The sequence below is a fragment of the Vanacampus margaritifer genome, chromosome 1 (assembly GCF_051991255.1).
Source record: "Vanacampus margaritifer isolate UIUO_Vmar chromosome 1, RoL_Vmar_1.0, whole genome shotgun sequence".
Classification (NCBI taxonomy): domain Eukaryota; kingdom Metazoa; phylum Chordata; class Actinopteri; order Syngnathiformes; family Syngnathidae; genus Vanacampus; species Vanacampus margaritifer.
Genome location: NC_135432.1, coordinates 33942672 through 33962239, shown reverse-complemented (window position 1 = coordinate 33962239; position 19568 = coordinate 33942672). Strand labels below are relative to the sequence as shown.

The 19568-nt window shown below is 40.4% G+C and overlaps 2 protein-coding genes across 2 annotated transcripts; one reads left to right on the top strand and one right to left on the bottom strand.

The window, feature by feature from the left end:
- The first annotated feature begins 2874 nt into the window (after positions 1–2874).
- LOC144038118 (rho GTPase-activating protein 20-like) lies at positions 2875–15113 on the top strand. Its single transcript, XM_077550294.1, has 15 exons — positions 2875–3193; positions 4548–4633; positions 6491–6664; positions 6738–6887; positions 6978–7019; positions 7099–7183; positions 7281–7358; positions 7860–7926; positions 8927–9106; positions 9183–9352; positions 9456–9620; positions 9863–9975; positions 10591–10783; positions 12333–12450; positions 12550–15113. Exons 1-15 carry the CDS (start codon positions 3122–3124, stop codon positions 13290–13292), a joined length of 2436 nt encoding a protein of 811 aa, XP_077406420.1. The 5' UTR covers positions 2875–3121; the 3' UTR covers positions 13293–15113.
- fdx1 (ferredoxin 1) lies at positions 14613–19407 on the bottom strand. Its single transcript, XM_077550404.1, has 4 exons — positions 18946–19407; positions 15457–15581; positions 15253–15382; positions 14613–15017 (listed from the first exon to the last, which is right to left on the bottom strand). Exons 1-4 carry the CDS (start codon positions 19080–19082, stop codon positions 14909–14911), a joined length of 501 nt encoding a protein of 166 aa, XP_077406530.1. The 5' UTR covers positions 19083–19407; the 3' UTR covers positions 14613–14908.
- Positions 19408–19568: the final 161 nt, after the last annotated feature.

Below are 19568 nucleotides of genomic sequence, written 5' to 3'. Positions count from 1 at the left end.
AGTACTTCCAGGTGATTGGGCAATGTGGCTAATTGTACAAGCCTACCGAACTTTTGTTTTGACCAATCACGGCAACTGATAAAAATGTTGTAGGTTAAAAAAAAATAGAAAAAAGCACGATCATTCTTACCAGCTAAATTTGCACAGTGCTCCTCTCGCTGTTCTTCATTCAACAAGAAAACTGAGTAATACTGCGAGAACAGAATTAATTGCGGTGTCCATGCATTCGTCCATGTGAGGCTTCGAAGCTTCTCAGCCACTTATCCCGCCCCTAAACACAATTTTGCTTTGTGATTGGTCCGAACAAAAAGTGTACGGATGGGTGAAAATCAGAGGATAGATTATTGGGTGTTTGTGAACTCACAAATCCCGCGAGAATTCATCTTGCAGGCACGGTTAGTATTTGGTGGTAGACTTGCAAAGTGTGGTCTGTGAGGCACCGTACTGCTCCTTCTTCATAATGCCATAAAGCATGCACTTTAAACTTAGGTTGTTGCATTCTATTAATTCACCGCTAGATGGGACTAAATTCTACACAGTTTTCTTAAAATCTGGAAAGGTTTCTGCTAGGGTTTCCCTCCACTTTGACTAAATTAAAAAAATACTTTCAAATCACACCTAAAACCCCACCTATAGAAGTGCTTTTAATCTGTGATTATTATCCTTTGTCTAGTTTCTTTTGTTTATTTGTTCTACATGTGTAAAGTTTAGATGAATCTTTGCGTGGTAATTTTTTGGGGGGGAAATCTTCTTGCATACAGTTTTCTTTTGAATCCCCACTTTTAGGTCCAGGCTTTATGCTTTTTTCTTCTCTTTCTTCCTATGAACCAGTTTTCTACTGCTCATTTGTCTTCGGCCCACTGTGGCTGAATTTTCAGGTAGGTTAATGGTGCAGATGGTGGTCATTGTTTAGCTGAGGCCGCAACCGATCTAGTATGCAATTCTATTCTAGGTAATGAATGCTCCTAATGGTTTGGTTTTAAGACGGGTGGCTTTCTTGATGCAAATTTGTGATATGGAAAAATGAGTCCAATCTTAATCCTTTCAAAAACGTTTCAAAATGCAGATAGCTTCATCACAGATATGAAATTGTTTATAAAAGAGTCAGGTTCAGCTCATGCCCCCCAAAATGGTTATGCCAATGCCCTTGGATGTTGTGCTTAGTTTGTAACACATTCTGTAAAATATTACCAAATCGTTACAAGGATTGGAAATGTAGATTTGTTGAAACGTGACATAATGGAAAAAATCAATAGTTTTCTCCCTCAGGAATTAAACATGTGTGCTTTTCTCTGACACGCCCAAGGCTGCTCATTATCAACATTAGGAAAAGTAATCATTGTAGTGATCCAATTTAAATGGAGTTGATGGTGGCCAATTTGGGGAAGGAGCACTTGCTGGCCTCATTTGGCTTTAGCCCAGTTTGTGGCCCACTTCTCTTTCTCCAAAAGTGTGATCGATAAACTGGATTTCAGTGTCCTCAAAGCTTTAATTCAATGCAGCGGAACCTTCAACGTGAAATATATCAAGTTATTTCTTTACATAAATGCCCCAAAAGTTGGATCTTGCACTGTCACCGTGTTTGATATCAGCAGAACTCAAAAGTGTTGCGATCTGAAGGATGAACTCCACAAGGGATGAATTGACAGCTACAGTGAGTTGTGTACTGTATGTCAAAGATGCGTGTGAACCGGGAGGGCTAGAAGTGAATGTAATATTTACCTGAGCTATGTTGAGTGTGAATGCGAAGAGACTTTACTCTCTGACATGCATAGTAATCCCAAATTTTAGTTCAGTTTTATTGAACGTTATTATATACACCAGTGATCCTATACATGTGATCCCTATAAATATTACTTAACTCATTCACTGCCATTGAGGGCTATATACGTAAGAAAAATCATTTTAACTATTTCTATTAGTTTAACTCCCCCCCCCCCCCCACACACACACTTTTGTTAGCAAGAGTATGAAAACCTAGAAGAAAATTATTGTACATTTAGAACAGATATAAAATTTGTAATTAATCGTGAGTTAACTATTGAAGTCATGCAATTAATTACAATTACAAATTTAAATCGCCTGACGCCCATCATTTTTAATAATTTAATCGCCTGATGCCTCAAATTTTTTAACTCATTCACTGCCATTGACGCCTATAAACGTCAAAAAATCATTTTAACTATTTTTATTAGTTTAACATTTTTTCCCACTTTTGTTAACAAGAGTATGAAAACCTAGACATTTTTTTAAATAACCTTTAAAAAAAAAGATTATTAAAAAATTAGGGGCGTAATTGAAATTAATCGCATGACTTCGTTAACTCACAATTAATCACAAATTTTATATCTGTTCTAAATGTACAATTTTTCCCCTAGGTTTTCATACTCTTGTTAACAAGAGTGGAAAAATGTTATACTAATAGAAATAGTTCAAATTAATTTTTGACGTCTATAGCCGTCAATTGCAGTGAATGAGTTAAAGTTGCATTGTGATGAGTACAAAGAAATCTGACTGTTACTCTGAAGTATTCAAAGGACAGTGCCATTTTGTCGCTGGGACAAGTAGCCCCCCCATCTCTTCCTGCCGCAGCAATTTACTTAAGTTCAGTAATGAAGTACCGTATTTATACTTTGCTACTTAGCACCACAGGTCGTATGCATAGTTATGCAGCACAGTGAAATTTTATGTGTTTACATCCAGCTGTCCACCTTAAATCACTTGTGTTTAACTGTCACAATGCAAGGGGACATGCCGGTAGTTAACGGTTAACAAAGTGTGAGCAACTTCTAAAAATAGAGGCAACTTTTCCCTGTCTGCGTTCAGGCACCGCCTCTGCAATGAGTGTCGACGCATTAAGAGGTGGCTAATCCACAAAGACCAGACGCATGTGGGTTTGCGCCTCTCGAACCTTTCCTCATTGAGGGGGCGCTGATCATTTAGAATTTGATTATTATCTCTCTTTTGTGTGTGTGTTTGTGTGTGTGTCACTTAAATGACAGGCTGAACGTTTCTTGCAACTTCCAATGCACTGAAATGTTTTTGTCCTCCTGGATTGCATTAATGAGATTAGATTGTGTGAGGACAGCTGGACTCTGAACTGCAGACGTCTGGAGGCTGGATGGATAACATGTCTCCGCAACTTCAACAGGACCGACTGAGCCAGGGTTCGGGACAAAGCGACAACAGACGGGTAGATAGTTTATGCGCTTTTGTTGTTGTCCAATGAAAAGCATGATCTATTTATTGTTAAATGTCAACATTATTTTTGGTTTCCCCAAATTAATGGTAATTTTTATTATTCAGAGTGTTCCCAGTGATCCCAATGAGGACAAGTGGTATAGAAAATAAACGGATGGTTAATTAACTCATTCACTGCCATTGACGGCTATTGATGTAAAAAATTCATTTGAACTATTTCTATTAGTTTGACTTTTCCCCCCACTTTTGTTAACAAGACTATGAAAACCTAGAGAGAAAAAAATATTGTACATCTAGAACAGATATCAAATTTATGATTAATCAGGAGTTAACTATGCGATTAATTACAATTAAAAACTTGAATCGCCTGATGCGATTAAAAAAAGAAAAAAAAAAGATTATTAAAAATTAGGTGATTACATTTTTTAATCGTTATTAATTGCATGACTTCACAAGTTAACTCACGATTCATCACAAATTTTATATCTGTTCTAAAAGTACAATTAAAAATGGTAGCTTTTAATACTCTTGTTAACAAAAGGGTCAAAAAAATGTTAAACTAATAGAAATAGTTAAAATGAATATTTGATGTCTATAACCGTCATTGGCAGTGAATGAGTTAATTAAGATGGCATTCAAATACATATTTTAAAGATTCCAGAAATCCCTACAAATGCTCAGTATGTGTACAGTCTGTGGCATGACACACTTTGTCCTTCATTTTTTTTGTACTATGGCCAAATATGCTTTCTAGTTGGTCTGTTTTTTTAATGGCAGTCTCAAAAATGCATGCCGCACACTCTTGCTTGACTGTGTTCAAACATACTATAACACGCCAAAGTCCATTATGTCCATTTTTATACCCAAAAAGTTGAGACATTAAACTTAATCTTGCACCAAATTTAGGGTGTGCAAGTGTGAGGAATGTTTGTCTCCCCCCGTGACTCAGTTGGATCAACGGTATTACACAGTATTAGAATGCCCCAAATGTGTGGCCTGTTAATTCAGAATTGTGGAACCTTGAGCCAGGATAAAAGAGGCTGACTGGACCGTGATTGTGATTGACAATAATAATGCAGCATATCATATTTGTTGCATATTTACAGCAAAGTGTTGGTCAAAGGGGCAACAGGTAGCCAGTGCCCGAGGCTGCCATTCCAAAATGTGCACCCGTCCTCATCAGCGTAGTGAGGGTCTCTTTTACCAAGACCAGGCATTTGTTTGTGGCGTCATAGGAACACACATACTCAGGAGAACAAAAGCACGGCTGCTGTCGGATCTTGAACCATCCGGTAACCAGACCAAGTCCTTCAAGACAATATCGTTTACATTTGTTTCTCTTTTAGCGGGTGAAGTCCCAAAGTCTTCGGTGTCAGTCCGCACCTTCTCTAGTCATCAGAAAAGCTCTCTCCAGGTCCAAAACCCTTTCCAGGTAAAGTCCTTTCCACGCACAGGAGATGACTTAGCAACATTGCTTGATCAACACTGTATTTCCTTCTTCAATTTTGATGTACATGATGACAATGTTGGCCATTGTTTTTAGCAAAATGCAATTTTCCACAGGCTTGGAAAACAATTACGGTAAAGGACCATATGAGTAGCACAGCAGGAATGTTGTGGAAGTAATCATTCAAAAATGTAAAAAGTATCTATAAAGTGAAATCTATAGAAATAGAATGTTAGTACTGGTAGAAGCCACTTACATAAATGAATATAATTATTATTATTATTTTTTTTTTAATAGCAGACTAACAACCTTATTAGCGGCAAATTTGTTATTTCAGAAGTGTATATGTAACTGCCCTTCACATGAATCAGTACCCAAGAATTAGCTCTCAGCATCAAAAAGGTTGTTGAACCCCTGATTTGCACTATCAATGGAAAGTTTCTGCTCCCACCACCAGTGTTGGTCGTTGACCATCAGGAGTGTTGAAGTCAAAGCCTTTGAACGACCTGAAGATTTCCTGTCTTTAGAGCCATTTTAGGCCAAATAAATAACCCCAAATTTGTGTGGAGCCGCAAAACATTTTTCAGATTGTGATGATAGTGTTAGTCTAATCATGTACTGAGGGCCCAAGAGGGCCCTAATTAGAGCTGGACCAAAACACATAAATATGACAGCAGAATCCAACACATTCTTCTTCGACCTTTCCTCTTCCCTTTTTGGATTTGTTTTTGTAATTTTTAATACTTAATTTCTCATAAATGTTTGGACTTTTCTGCCTTTCTCTCAAATTTCTGACATTTTTTGCCTCTCTTCTTCCTTTTTATTTCATGGCTATTTTGGGGCATTTTTTCTGGCTTTTTTGCTATCAATTTTCTGACATTTTTGAGTATGTATATGGTAATTTTCGGGATTTCTTTTGTTTTGGGACATTTTATAGTTACTTTTTGAATGTTTTCTTTTTTGACTTTTTTTTTTATATGGATATTCCGACTCTTTAAACAATTCCAAAAATATTTTATGGCAAGTTTTGGAATTTCTTCTTTTGCTTTTGGACATTTAATGGTTAGGTTTTGAACATTTTCTTTTCTGCATTTTTTAAAATTCAATTCTATGACATTTTTGCAATTTTCTGGTAAATTTCAGGATTTCCTCTTCCTTTTTGGATATTTTATCTAATTAAAAAAAAAAACTTTTTCTTCTACCTTTCGTCTCTCTTTTGTTGACAACTTAAAAATTTGGACTCTGACAATTTTTGGATATTTAATTATTCATTACTTATCCATATCAATTCATTGAAAGAATATTTTGTCTAAAAAATAAAAATGTAATAATTTTTATTATTTTAATTTTATTTCTACTAATTTTATTTAGCGATCCACAGGAGAGGGGCTAAAGAGCCACACGTAGCTCCAGAGCTGCAGATCTAGACCTTTGCGCAAACGCCTGCTCCAAAAGTTCAGTGTTTTCATCAAAGCTGGTAGTAGCGGGCCTTCTGCTGCATGGTCCATCAAAAACAGACCCTTATTTTGAGAAGCTTGCCATGGATCGCGTAACTTTTACCTTGTGATGTTCATAAAGCCTTCCAAGGTTGGCACTAAACTGCAGACAGGGACAAAAAGACTTGCCAGGCAGCAATTTTGCAATGCTGGTCCAATGACAAAAGGGAATATTATGCCTGACCATTTTTTGAACCTCAATGTATTGTTTATTTCTCCTGCTACATTTACCAATGAAATATCATCAACAATTGTTGGATGCTCTGTGGGATGCAAGACCAGACGTTTGTACAGATTTGCATCTCCTAGTAATAGTGATTTGGCGCCACGTGTTGGGCTCTTCCAGAGAGAGCCTCCCGGTTCCCGTGTTCCCGGAGACGTGCTCATTGGTCCAGTCCTGCCTGAGAGTGGCCGACAGGTTGTTTCTCCAACATGGACACACTCAGTTGAAAACTGGCATGCAGACTCAAGACAGACACTTCTTCCTCTTCACCGACATCCTGGTGATCGCCAAAGCCAAGTGAGCGCGCCTGCGTTTCAACGCTTGCAGAAGGCAAGATGTTCACATGCATGCGACATTTACGTTGCGCCAGGTCAGCCAACCAATTCAAGCAGAAGGCCCAAGCGCGCGTATGTGAAATGTGGACAGCGAGTTGCATGGAGGAGGTGTGTGAGGGGAGCGCCTGCCCCGAGAGGAGCTTTGTCATTGGGTGGCCCACCTGTAACTCGGTTGCAACGTTCAGGTGAAACACACACTCTAAAAAAATAAGAAACATGTACATACGCATCAGGTATTTCTACATTCATGCTGCGAGTTTTGTTTGACATGTCAGCTCAGCGGAAGAAAAAGAGAAATGGTCGTCTCTCCTGAAAAGGTGAGCTTGTCTTGAATGCGGCACATTGATGTGTGTTTGCGTACAAGCGGCAAACGAAACCTTTTCATCTTCTCTGTAGTCGCATTAAAGAGGAAAAAGAGAAGGAAGAACCGAAAACCATCCCTCTCAGAGTGTATGGGAAGGGACTTAACACTTACGCTGTTGTAAGCAGACGTAGAAAAAGAAAATGTTAATTTACCCCAATTTTTTCCCTGCTTCCCACCTGTCACTCATTGTATGTGATCCTCTTCCACCATTTAGGCAAAGACTTTGCCCGTCAGCAACTCTGATTCGACCCATGAGGTCATCCGACTGGCCCTGCAGCAGTTTTGCATCATTGTGAGTAACATCACCAGTTGGATATCTTCCGTCTGATATTAACTCATTCACTGCCATTGACGGCTATAGACGTCAAAAATTAATTTGAACTATTTTTATTAGTTGAACTTTTTTTCTTCACTTTTGTTAACAAGAGTATGAAAACCTAGAAGAAAATTATTGTACATTTAGAACAGATTTAAAATTTGTGATTAATCGTGAGTTAACTATTGAACTCATGCGATTAATTACAATTACACATTTTAATCGCTTGTGCCCCTATTTTTTAGATAATCTTTTCTTTAAAAAAAGAAAAAGATAATAATAAAAAAAAGAGTCTAGATTGTCATACTCTTGTTAACAAAAGTGGAAAAAATTAAACTAATAGAAATAGTTAAAATGAATTTTTGACATTTAAAGTCGTCAATGGCAGTGAATGAGTAAAAAAAAAAAAAGTCTATATTATTTAAATTTTTTTTATATATTTGTGGCATAACTGTCTAACTTTGTTTTTGTGTTCAGGGTAGCGTGAAGGACTACCAGCTGTGGATCCTCTCTAAGAGGGACAATACGCCCTACCCACTCATTGGTTAGTCACTAGCTTTGGTTAATTTCCATCGCTTAGTTTAGATGGATGCAGGATTTCTGTTTTCTTCTTCTTCAAACTTGAAAATGATCAATTTGCTTTAACGTTCGCAACCAACAACTGTCAGTTTGTTTGTTAGCTGGCGGAATGCAAAAACAACAACGAACCTCCTATTGTGCTTTGTAATGCATTTCCCCCTTCATGTTTTATCTGTCGGCTTACAAATTTGTCGCTGCGACTATGAATTGGAGAGTCGGTTCTTAAAGCGAATCTTAACTCATTCACTGCCATTGACGGCTATAGACGTCAAAAATTCATTTGAGCAATTTCTATTAGTTTCACATTTTTTCCACTTTTGTTAACAAGAGTATGAAAACCTAGAAAGAAAAAAAAATATTGCACATTTAGAATAGATCACAAAATTTGTGATTAATCGTGAGTTAACTATTGAAGTCATGCGATTAATTACAATTTTAAAAAAATGATCGTCTGACAACCTTCATTTTTAATAATCTTTTCGTTTTTCTTAATTAGGGGCATCAGGCGATTAACATTTTTTATTAGAATTAATCACATGACTTCACTAGTTAACTCAAGATTAATCACACATTTTATATATGTTCTAAATGTACAATATTTTTTTTTCCCCTAGGTTTTCATACTCTTGTTAACAAGAGTGGAAAAATGTTAAACTAATAGAAATAGTTCAAATTAATTTTTGACGTCTATAGCCATCAATTGCAGTGAATGAGTTAAAGTTGCATTGTGATGAGTACAAAGAGCTCTGACTTTTTAACAAAGACCAAGCCCATCAGCTTGTATCTTCCCTTCTCTGTTGAGTTGAACACGAAACAGTTTCTTGGGGGGAGGGGGGTACAAAAGTGACATCACAGTGTTCCCTTATATGGTTCTGTGTCTGTGGAATGTGTGTGACATGCGCTTCAAGCTTGAAAAATAGAACATGCATGAAGAACAACCTACTCCCGGTTGTCCTCTGTCTCAGGTCACGAGTTCCCCTTCAGTATCCACATGAGTCACGTGCGGCAAACGTTGACCCACAGCGCTACGGCGCCCGAGGACGGAGACTGGGCGATGCAGTCGGAGCAGCTGCAGGTGCACAAGCGCTGCCAGTTCATCCTGAGAGCCCGCCCTGACGAAACGCTTCAACTGCAAGCGGCCACAGGTCAGCTCGGCAACTCTAACAATGGCGGCTATATATATATATATATATATATATACTCTCTTGTGTCTGTGTCAAGAGTTCCCCCAGAAGCCATTAAAAAGGAGGCGCTCCCTCATCACTTGGGCCTTTCTGCGAGGCTCCTCCCCTCAGATGGCGTCATCCACGGGCACCGCTTCTCAGGGCTGCTTATTCGGACGCCCGCTCAGCGCCGTGTGCGTGGGAGGTGCTCTGCCAAAGTCCGTGATGGTGGGTGTTCCCCAGCTTCATTTTCCTGACAAGTTTCCGGAAATTTCCCGCCCCTTCGCCGATTTGAGCAGAACACCATCTCATGGTCGTCCTCCCTTGCTAGGACATGCTGAGGCTTCTGTATAACGAGGGCCCGTGGACGCGGGGAATCTTTCGGCGGCCGGCGGGCGCTCGAGCCGTCAGGGAGCTGCGCGACTCACTGGATGCCGGCCAGTTCCTTCTCCCGCTCACACGGGACCACATCTTCATCATCGCCGGCGTCTTTAAAGTAGGCTTGTCATGATGACCCACATCTCTCACCTGGCCTTTAATCTCCTCCCGCACATCCACATTAGCAGGACAACATGTTCATAGGGTCCTTAATCTGCATTCTAATCCTTGTTATTGTGATTGGACAAGCACTCCTGTGTTTATGCCTTCTTTGACCCCATCACGGCCCAAAATGCCAATTTCTAATGTAAACATCTTTCCTCACTGTCGGCCACTGAATAGCTCTTCGATGTTTCCCAGGACTTCCTTCGCAACATCCCCGGCAGCCTGTTATGTTGTGAGCTGCATGGAGAATGGATGGACGTGCTGGTCGATGAAGAGGGGGAGGAGGAGCGGGTGCAAGAGATACAACGGTGTGATAAACCGCTGACCACTTGGCCAATTTGTTGATATTTCTTGCACGTAAAGATGAACTCATTCACTGCCATTGACGGCTATAAACGTCATAAATTCATTAAAGTAACATTTTTTTCCACTTTTTTTTAACAAGAGTATGAAAACCTAGATTTTTTTTTTGTACATATAGAACAGATATAAAATTTGTGATTAATCGTGAGTTAACTAGTAAAGTCATGCAATTAATTACGATTAAAATTTTTAATCACCTGACACCTATCATTTTTAATCTTTTCTTTAAAAAAAAAAAATAAATAATTGTAATTATTTTTTTCAAATTTTTCTTTTTTTAAAGAAAAGATTATTAAAAATTAGGGGCGTCAGGCGATTACCATTTTAAATTGTAATTAATCGAATTACTTTACTAGTTAACTCACAATTAATCAAAAAATTTATATCTGTTCTATATGTACAAAAAAATTATTCTAGGTTTTCATACTCTTGTTAACAAATGTGGGAAAATATTAAATAGAAATAGTTACAATAAATTTTTGACGTCTATAGCCGTCAATGGCAGTGAATGAGTTAATGTCAAGTGTCGCCAATAGAAATAATTGCTTGTCCTCCTGCAGGGTGATGAGTCGGCTGCCCAAAGACAACGCCGCGTTGCTACGCTACGTGCTGGCCGTGCTGCATGCTATACGAGACAACTCCCGCGAGAACCAGATGACCGGCTTCAACCTGGCGGTGTGCATCGCTCCCAGCATGCTTTGGCCTCCCGGGGCACTGTGCAGCCCTGAGGCAGAAAATGAAGGAACCAAGAAGGTAAGGGAGCGGATGGCCGAAGGACGTTCAGCTGCCCCCCCACCAGACAAAATAAAGACTTTTGGGGGGGGCAAAAGTTCTTTTTTGGGGGGGGGTTTCGCCAGCCATCAGGAATCTTCACCAAATTTAAAAACAAGCCTGACCTAGTTTGGAGAAGTAATTACTAGGTGCGGGAATCTTTGAATGTCTCACGATTCGATTCGATTCCGATTTTTGGGCCTGCGATCCGATTCAGAATCGATTTCCGATTCAGAATGATTTTTTATTCAAAATGATTTGATTGACAATGATTTTTGCTTCAATTTATAGATGTTTAAAGAATTGTAATGATGTACTCCAGTCTGACTCGCTAATTAGCGTGCTACTCGGGGCACTTTTATCACTCAAAATAACGGCTCCATGCTGAAAAAAAACTAACTTTTATTGGAATAACTTGATTGTGACTTTTTCCTTCTACTCTCTAATATGGCTAAAACTTAACAGTGTATTAGACCGCGTGGAACCACACTGCCCCTCAGTGGCCAAACCGGGTACAACATGAACAGTGCTCCAAATAAATGTACACACAGACAAAGTCAAGACAGTATAAAATTATTTAAATAAAATCGATTTTGGGACATTTAAAATCGATTCTGAATCGTACTAAATGAGAATCGCGATTCTTATGAGAATCGATTTTTTGGCACACCCCTAGTAATTACCAGGAAGAGCGCACTCGTCATATATTATATATATGTTAAGGCAGGGGAAACAAAACTGAGTGAACTGTCGAGTAGGACTAATAATTTGGAAATTTTTAATAGCATGCTCGACAAGTTGAGTTGGTAGGCCTATATGGGTGATTTTTGTGAATTTGCTGTTCAGCAGTTTTATGCAACCTTTGAATGGTGATTCTGATGCATCGGAACCTTGTCTTTCACACTGTATAAAAGAAAGAAAAAAAAAGAAATAACCACAGTAACGTGTTTTTTTTGTGGTTTTTTTTATTGCCTCAAACCCTTTGTTGAAGAATGAATCTTGTTACATGCATTTCAGCAAGATAACCTGATGCACATGCACATATTTTGCCCATATTGAAATTGACATTTTTGTCATCCATCAGGTTTAGAAAGTGCACGGTCCTATGTGGCCCCCTGGTGCTGATGAAAAATGGTGGCCGACTCCAACATTTAAGCTGGCCATCCTTGCATTAGAGGAGCTTTTCTGAGTGCCCTTGCTTCCTTTACAGAGTTTACACTGCTGTGCTTTTGAAATGACCTGTTTTGTTATTTTGAGCCACCGCAAAGACTTGCTCGCTCCTTTCCTGCACTCGACTTGTCCTTGGTGCCCCTTTCAGATCGTCTCTTAAGGTCACAAGCAGGGATAGCCACGCATCCTTAAACAAGCCCTTTAGATCAGATAACTCCCTAATCCCTTTTATTTTTTTAAGTTGGTCAATAATTCAATTTATAATCTTAAATTGGTTCAACAATTCTCTTTTTAGAGTGTAGAAAATGAATTGTGTGCGTAAATTGAAAACTCAATGAAGTGTTTGTGTGGTTCGCTGCAGGTTTGTGACTTGGTGAAATTCATGATCGAACACTGCCAGCAGATTGTGGGAGAGGAGCCCGCCTCCCTGTTTGGAGGTTCGCCACGGAGACTCAACACGCCGGAGACAGAACTCTGCGGTACTCGCCATCTTCTATCTGATCCAATTTGACGTTGGAAACATTTGAGGTCTACATTGATGGTCACTCACAGTTTTGTCACATTTCCCCGACCCGCAGACAATTGGATGTACCCTATGACAGACTCGTCCTATGACAGTCTAGAGAACGAGTTGGATACCAGCAGCGGAGGCTCGCCAAGTTTTTGCGGCAGACGTCTCCGATCCAAACCAGGCAGTCTGGACTCGGTCCTCACCTTCAGCGACTACGAGCAGGACAACGAGGCCGACGTGCGGCACGCTGACTGGCAGGTGCTGAGGGGAAGCGGGCAGATCCAAGATGCACCCGCGGCGGACCCCTCCTCGTCCACCCTGGACTCCGTTTACCTGCGCAGCATCCACAGACAGCGGCGGCGTTCTGAGCCGGCATTGATGCACGAAGCAAAGATTCAGCCGAGCTTGTCCGGCGGCAGCGCGGATGGGCTCGCTGGCGAGGATGACGACGACAAAGGCCAGTGGGCCTCGAAGTCGGGGCTTCACCAGAGGTACAGAAAGTCACTGGCGGCCATGGAGACCGGCTCCTCCAGCATGTCCTCGAACCCCACCTCCCCTGCACCAACACAGGTCAAAGCATGCGACGCCGCAAGCTGCACTTTGGCTTCAGGCAGAAAGGAGACGAGTCGCAAAGCGTGCCCAGCCAAAGAGCATCTTAAATGCTTCAAAACTTTGAAAAGCTGCAGGAGCCTCCACCCCAACTCTTGGCTGAGGAAAGACCGCAGATTGTCTTTAACTCAACAAGAGAGCTTGGAGAAGAACTCAGCCTCTAGCGAACGCACAAACTCACCCACCGCTGATGAATATTAGCATCTTTGGCAGGCTCAAGTCACCATTTCTACACATTCTAGAATACGGCTGAGTTAACAACAGCTGTCATGTGATATAGTTAGCCGTTTAAATGGAAGTAAAAATCAGTTCCTCCTTAAATTAAACGTGAAAGTGTGAATGCGCCACCTGGTGGACATCTTGCTAACAAAGCATTTTCAAGCTTCTGTTGTCTCGCCTACTGTTTACAGGATTGTTTGTCTGCGCAGCAACAGCTCTTCTTAATGTGCTCTGAAAAATGTTAACAAGCAATTTAACTGTTTTCAATATGTTCTACGCACCCCCACAAGTCCAAATATAGCATTCTGATTAACATTGCGTTCGTAGAATGTTAATTTAGCAGCAAAATCCACTCGTTTTTATCCATCTCAAGGTGCGGCCATTTTGTCATTTGCTGTCAACTGAAAATGACCTCACAGTTGCTCAGGGCTCACGTAACGACCAATCACAGCTCACCTGTTTCCTAACTTTGGTCATGTGACCGTCGCAAGCTGAGCTGTGGTTGGTCGTTTAAGACTCATTAGTCTTGAGCAACTGTGATATGTATCATTTTGTGTTGGCGAGAAGTGGCAAAATGGCCGCCCCTGAGATGAATAAAACGGGTGGTAATTCCACAAACGCAGTATTAATTAGAATGTCGTGTTTAGACTGGTGGGGCTGCATAGAAGATTTTTCACTTGACTTCCCCTTTAACTCATTGACTCCCAGGCATTTCCACTGAAGCAACCCCCTTCGCTCCCAGCTGTTTTACTGGATTTTGACTAATTTTGCAAGTCCCACAAAATATTGTGTTCTATTGCTATAAAACCATGGAACCTACTCAATTTTTTTGAGGAGTATCTGTTTCCATTCAGCAATTAGCATTAGTAATAGAATATAGCTAAGTTTCATCATTATTCACAAATGTTTTTTTGCAACATGGCCCTGGTTGATCTCTTATGCTCTGCTGCCACATGCTGGCCGTTTTTTGTAATAACTACAATTGCGTTAAGCGACCTCTTCAGGTCAGAGGCCGCATCAAAGCCTTCAGTATGCTTTCGCATAAAAAAAAAAAAGAAGATGAAAATGTATAAATATGTTTTTAGGACCATGGCAATATTTAAAATAGAGCATTTTTATACGTATTTAGGAGCAAATGAGTTAACGGCTATGAAAATTATCAACAGCAGTTCTATCACCGATAGATGTAACAAGATTGTGAGGATCGGGCTTCACCACTGCCCATCAGGCTCCTTCGTAAGAATCCAAGCAAACATTTGCAAATGCTCTCACGGGCCTTTCCCTTGCAATACAGACATGCTATTAGAAAGGTTACTTTTTTTTTTTATTTCTGTAATTATTATCTGCTTTCTCTATACACAGATGTGTTCTAGCTATGTACAATCACATGATAAAATTGTATGGTTATATAAAAGATGTCAAAATGTGGCGATAAGGTCATATGACAGAATTCATTAATAAAATATACTTGCTGTGCGGCTTTGCTAACATGTCAGTCACGTTCTGTTTGCCATTTTGATTTGATCGGTCCGTAGACGCACAACGGCGTTTGTTGGTTCATGTCGATTCAGGCACTGAGCATCACCACCAAAAAGTCGCTAGGAAGAGCCATCTTGACTTTGACGGATGTCTGCTACGCTCTCTGGAACGCGGGCCACTATGCCCTGCAGGGACCTGCTCAGACAGATCTGGCAACCCAGACGCGATCTACGCAGGAAAAGAGACACAGTCAGCCATTTCATTTGTAAGATACTTGTGGATCTTTGTGAGTGAAATACAAAAATAAAGATGAACAAAATGCTTGCAACGTCTCAATGCTAGCAGTGTCTGTGCTCGAGCGGACTATCGATAAGCTTGAAAGTTTTATCAACAGTCACTTTATGACAAAATGAATTTGTTTCAAAAAAATATGTCTTATGAACACCATCAAGTGTGTCCTTACGTGTCCGTCAGGCCGTACGCCAAGTCCAACATGTCCATTTCCTCGTCCGTGACGGGGCCCAGTTTTTTGTACACGTCCTCGTCAAAGATGAGATGGCAGGTGGAGCACGCTAGCGTCCCCTCGCATGCCCCTGCGGCCAAAGACACACCAGTTCAAAGTGGCTCCTTATTGTATACACGCGAGCGTCGTGTCTTGTTTACAAACCAAAACCGTCAATATCGAGATCTTCGTTAATGACGACGTCCAGCAGCGAGTCGCCGGGAGACCCCTCCACCGTTATCTTCTCGCCATCCCTGTTGATGAAGTGGACCGTCACCTTGTTGTCCGACCTGCATGGGAAGTGAACAAGTCAGCACATCACTACCAAGTAAAACGTTCAGTTTTTCTCTTTTTTTTTTCTCCTTGCGTGTATTCAACTCGATGACCTTTTAATAACTATGATGGCGAAACCGTGCATAATCTGACGAAATGCTTATAATCAGCCATAGTCAGACTCTATCCTGCACTGATTGACCTTCTAAGCATGCCAAAATTTAAGCCAGTAAATGCTTGATCACTCTGGAGGGAAAAAAAGGATAAGAAACAAGCTGTTGGATAGCCTTGTAACCTGCCACAAAAAAAAGAAAGAAAGAAAGAAAGATGGATGGCTGCAGCCTTGAGCTGGCATGAGCATGCTTGCAACGCAAGCCCAATTCAAGGTTCTACCAACCTCCCAAGTAGAACACACTCAAGCATGCAATCAGTCTTCTACTTTCAAAATTCCTTTCATGAGTGTGATGAGGTGGAACAAAAACACTTTTCGGCCAACTGCCACTCAATGACAGGCGTGTACTCACAGAACAAAAGTACAGGGTGTTCAAGACAGTGTTTGACATTGTTTGTCGTGTCAAATTTTAACAATAAGTGTGAAATTAAAGTTAAACTTAAGTTTAATGTTTCATTAAACGGGTGTGCCTGCCAATTTTACCCCCCACCCCCTGTTCATAATGTTAACTCTTTGACTGCCAGACGTTTTCAGAAAAGGGATGCCGCCAGTGCCAGCCGATTTAAGCATTTTGACTGATCTTTCAAGGTCCACAGAAAATGTTGTGTTTGGACTATGGAAACACACATACTACCAAATGAAAGATTGAACTCTCATCTTTCATCAGAAAAAGAAGTTTGTTTCTACCTTATTCCGTTTTTCAGTAATCAACAATATAAAATGGTTAGTTTCACCGAAATGCTCTGTTTTGAAACAAAAAACGGAGAAAACAAGCTTTTTGTGAAACAATGTTATTTCATGCACTCTAGTGAATTCTACACTTCTTTTTGTCCATGAATGATGCCACAAACACCTAAATAGTGCTTTACTTCTGTAAAACGCTATCACCAACAATGTAAAAGTGTTTTTAGATTGCAAAATAAGTTTATTTCCATTCAACATTGTAACAATTTGACAAAACAATTTCGCAAACTATTTACAAATGTGTGCAACTGTGATACTATTTACAATTATGTGGATGTTTCAAATACAGTTTTTCTTTTTGTAACACTCCCCTGCGTGCAAGGAGACGGAGCAGGATTTGCACAACAGATTCGTTTCACTGCGATTGCCCCTTTCGTGTGCAGACGTTACACTTTCTTGACGGCCTTTTTTTCCGGGGAATAGCAAGTAGCAGACTGTACCCACTGCTCCGATGAATATGCATTGGACTCGGGGCACTCTTCGTCGTCCGATTGAACGTCCGCCTGAGCGTGCTCGGTTGTGCTCCGCGTTTTCCGGTGTTAGCATCGCTAGCCGGTGAGGCTTTATGACGTGGTCATAGCCGCCGCGTCAACACTTCCAACTTCGGCGTCAACCTCAGAGCCACCATCATCATCATCGTCGTCATCACTGTGCTCTTTAGCATTGGTCGATGAGCTGCTTGCAACCGGTCACTATTGTTCACTTCCTCAGCCATCTAGCTCCGCCTCACGTCTTCTACTGCCGCGTCAACGCTTCCAACCTCGGAGTCACCATCATCATCATCGACGATGATCATCGTCGTCATCAATGTGCTCTTTAGCACTGGTCGATGCTTTTCGTCTTTGAAAAAAATGCTCAAGCGTGAGCTGCTTGCAACCGGTCGCCATTTTCGCTTCCCATCCCCAGCCATTGTCCCCTCTAGCTCCGCCTCACGTCTTCTACTGACGCCTACCCAATCTTGTCAAAAGAGAGTCATCGCTGCCATCTAGGGGCCAAAAATAGCCATTAGGCTAACTAGATCTGCTTGAAACTTTCACCACAGCTGGCCAAGGCTTTCCTCCATCAGTTTCCCAAAAAAATATAAAAAAATTGGAGAACGTCTTTTAACGTCCTTGGCGGCCCTCGGTAGGTTTTTACTAAACGTCATTTAACATTTTTGGCAGTAAAAGAGTTAAAGTGGCTTCAAAAAATTATCAAAGAGATTTTTTTTTATATACCTTACACCTATTTCAGTACACTTTGATATGCATTTGATAGTTGCTTTGTTTTTCTTTTTTAAAACTAATCAAACACATTTCTTTTACTTTACATGTATAGTAGGTAGGGGTGTTAAAAAAAATCGATTCAGCAATATATCGCGATATTACAGCGCACAATTCTCGATATGCGGTCGAATTGATTTTTAAACATCAATTTTTTATGGGAATATTCAACAAAACTTCTTACTTAGGGTTAGGATTTACACATTAAGCATTGAATAATGTTATATTAATGGAACATTAAGCCTTAATATTTTATTTTAGTGCTGTTCAAACATGAAACAGACTGCAACCTGAATTTTCAGATAAATACATTTTCATACAAATCTTACAGTGTACATGTACAAGTTAACTGATTAGTATTTTCTAAATTTGAGTTGTTTTTTTTGCAATAATCAATTCATAGATTCGCATCGGGAATAATCGGTATCGAATCGTGACCTATGAATCGTGATACGAATCAAATCTTCAGGTACTAGGCAATTCACAACCCTAACTTCTTACTTTTCAAGAAGTACTTTAATCACAGTGTTACCTTTGATAACCAAGCGATGTATAACGTTTCAGAAGTAATCTTTAGTACATTTTAGAAAAATAGTAAAACCTCTGCCTCGTTTACAATTAATACTACTACTCTATTTAACTTTAATAATTGTAATTATGCAGATATTTGGTGAGTTTAGCATTCTTACTTGGTGTAAAAGTTCAAGACCTACTATTGTAGTATAACGACTGCCAAAAATTATGGAATCACTGGCTCCTGGAGGATGATCATTTAAAATTAAATCATTTAAAATTTCTTACAACTTGCAGTGGTTGTCAATGATTAAACCAGCGACAAGCAGTATTTTTCATCAAACTGCTTCCAACTTCCTCTGATTGCTGCTTTTATTTTTTAAGTTACAGGCAGAGGGGTGGCATTTTGAATTAAAAATGTTTTATGGAACATAAGCGATTCGCCTCTTATCTCAAAAATTGAGCATTTAAATGATCAACCTCCGGGAGCGATTCCATCATTTTTACCAGTTGTTGTTATGACGGTCTTACACTCACTTGTTTTAGCCGTCAAGTTAGCAGACGTGAGCAAGTGACTGTGAACGTGAGTTATTTACCGAATAGCGGACAAAATGTCTTTGGGCCGAGTTGTTTGTGGCACACACACACATGTGGTGTTTGCGCTGCCAGAAAGCGCAACGAACGACCTACCTCAGCGGTTGCTTGCCGGTGACGAAACTCCTGTGAGCAGTCAGCCCCGAAAAAGCACAACTTGCTGCCGCCCTCCGCGCATATTCGCGAACTCCAGCGTGGGCTATTCTTCGGAACGCTGTCAGCAGTGAGGCCATTTGGATCACGAGCAATATGTCCAGTCCACTCGAGGGTGTTCTCTCACCTTACGCGCTAGCAAGCTAGCGAGTTACTTAAGGCTACCAGGAGTCACTCAGTCAGTGTCACGCGTATTGCGTAATCGACTACTCTCTGCTGTGCGAGATGACGGCGTGGACACACCGAACAACCACAGCATGGACGGGGACGTGACAATTAAAACTAACAAATAAACAACACGTTCAAACAAAAACAAACTTGCTTACAAAGACGACGTAATACCGCTTCCCATAGTATGTGTTTGTTTAGCTCCTGCATTTCCTGTTAAGGCAAAGAGTGGTAGCAGTCAACTTCTGGTCATAGTTTCAGAATAAAAGTTAAACCGTTGCCGAGGGAGTTGCATTCTGCCTCTTGTGAGTTCCACACTGAACGTACAAATATTGTAAAATAAATAAATAAATAAAATATTCAAGAAAAAGATCACAACTGATGGGCATGACTTTATA

Excerpts from the sequence above, each read along its gene's own strand:
- LOC144038118 (XM_077550294.1), top strand. The coding sequence starts at position 3,122 with ATGGATAACATGTCTCCGCAACTTCAACAGGACCGACTGAGCCAGGGT. Across the intron at positions 7,020-7,098 it reads TGGTCGTCTCTCCTGAAAAG|TCGCATTAAAGAGGAAAAAG; the intron begins GTGAGCTTGTCT and ends TCTTCTCTGTAG. Across the intron at positions 12,451-12,549 it reads GCCGGAGACAGAACTCTGCG|ACAATTGGATGTACCCTATG; the intron begins GTACTCGCCATC and ends CCCGACCCGCAG.
- fdx1 (XM_077550404.1), bottom strand. The coding sequence starts at position 19,082 with ATGGCCTCACTGCTGACAGCGTTCCGAAGAATAGCCCACGCTGGAGTT. Across the intron at positions 15,582-18,945 it reads ACCGGCAAGCAACCGCTGAG|GTCGGACAACAAGGTGACGG; the intron begins GTAGGTCGTTCG and ends CTTCCCATGCAG. Across the intron at positions 15,018-15,252 it reads GCGTACGGCCTGACGGACAC|ATCGCGTCTGGGTTGCCAGA; the intron begins GTAAGGACACAC and ends TTTCCTGCGTAG.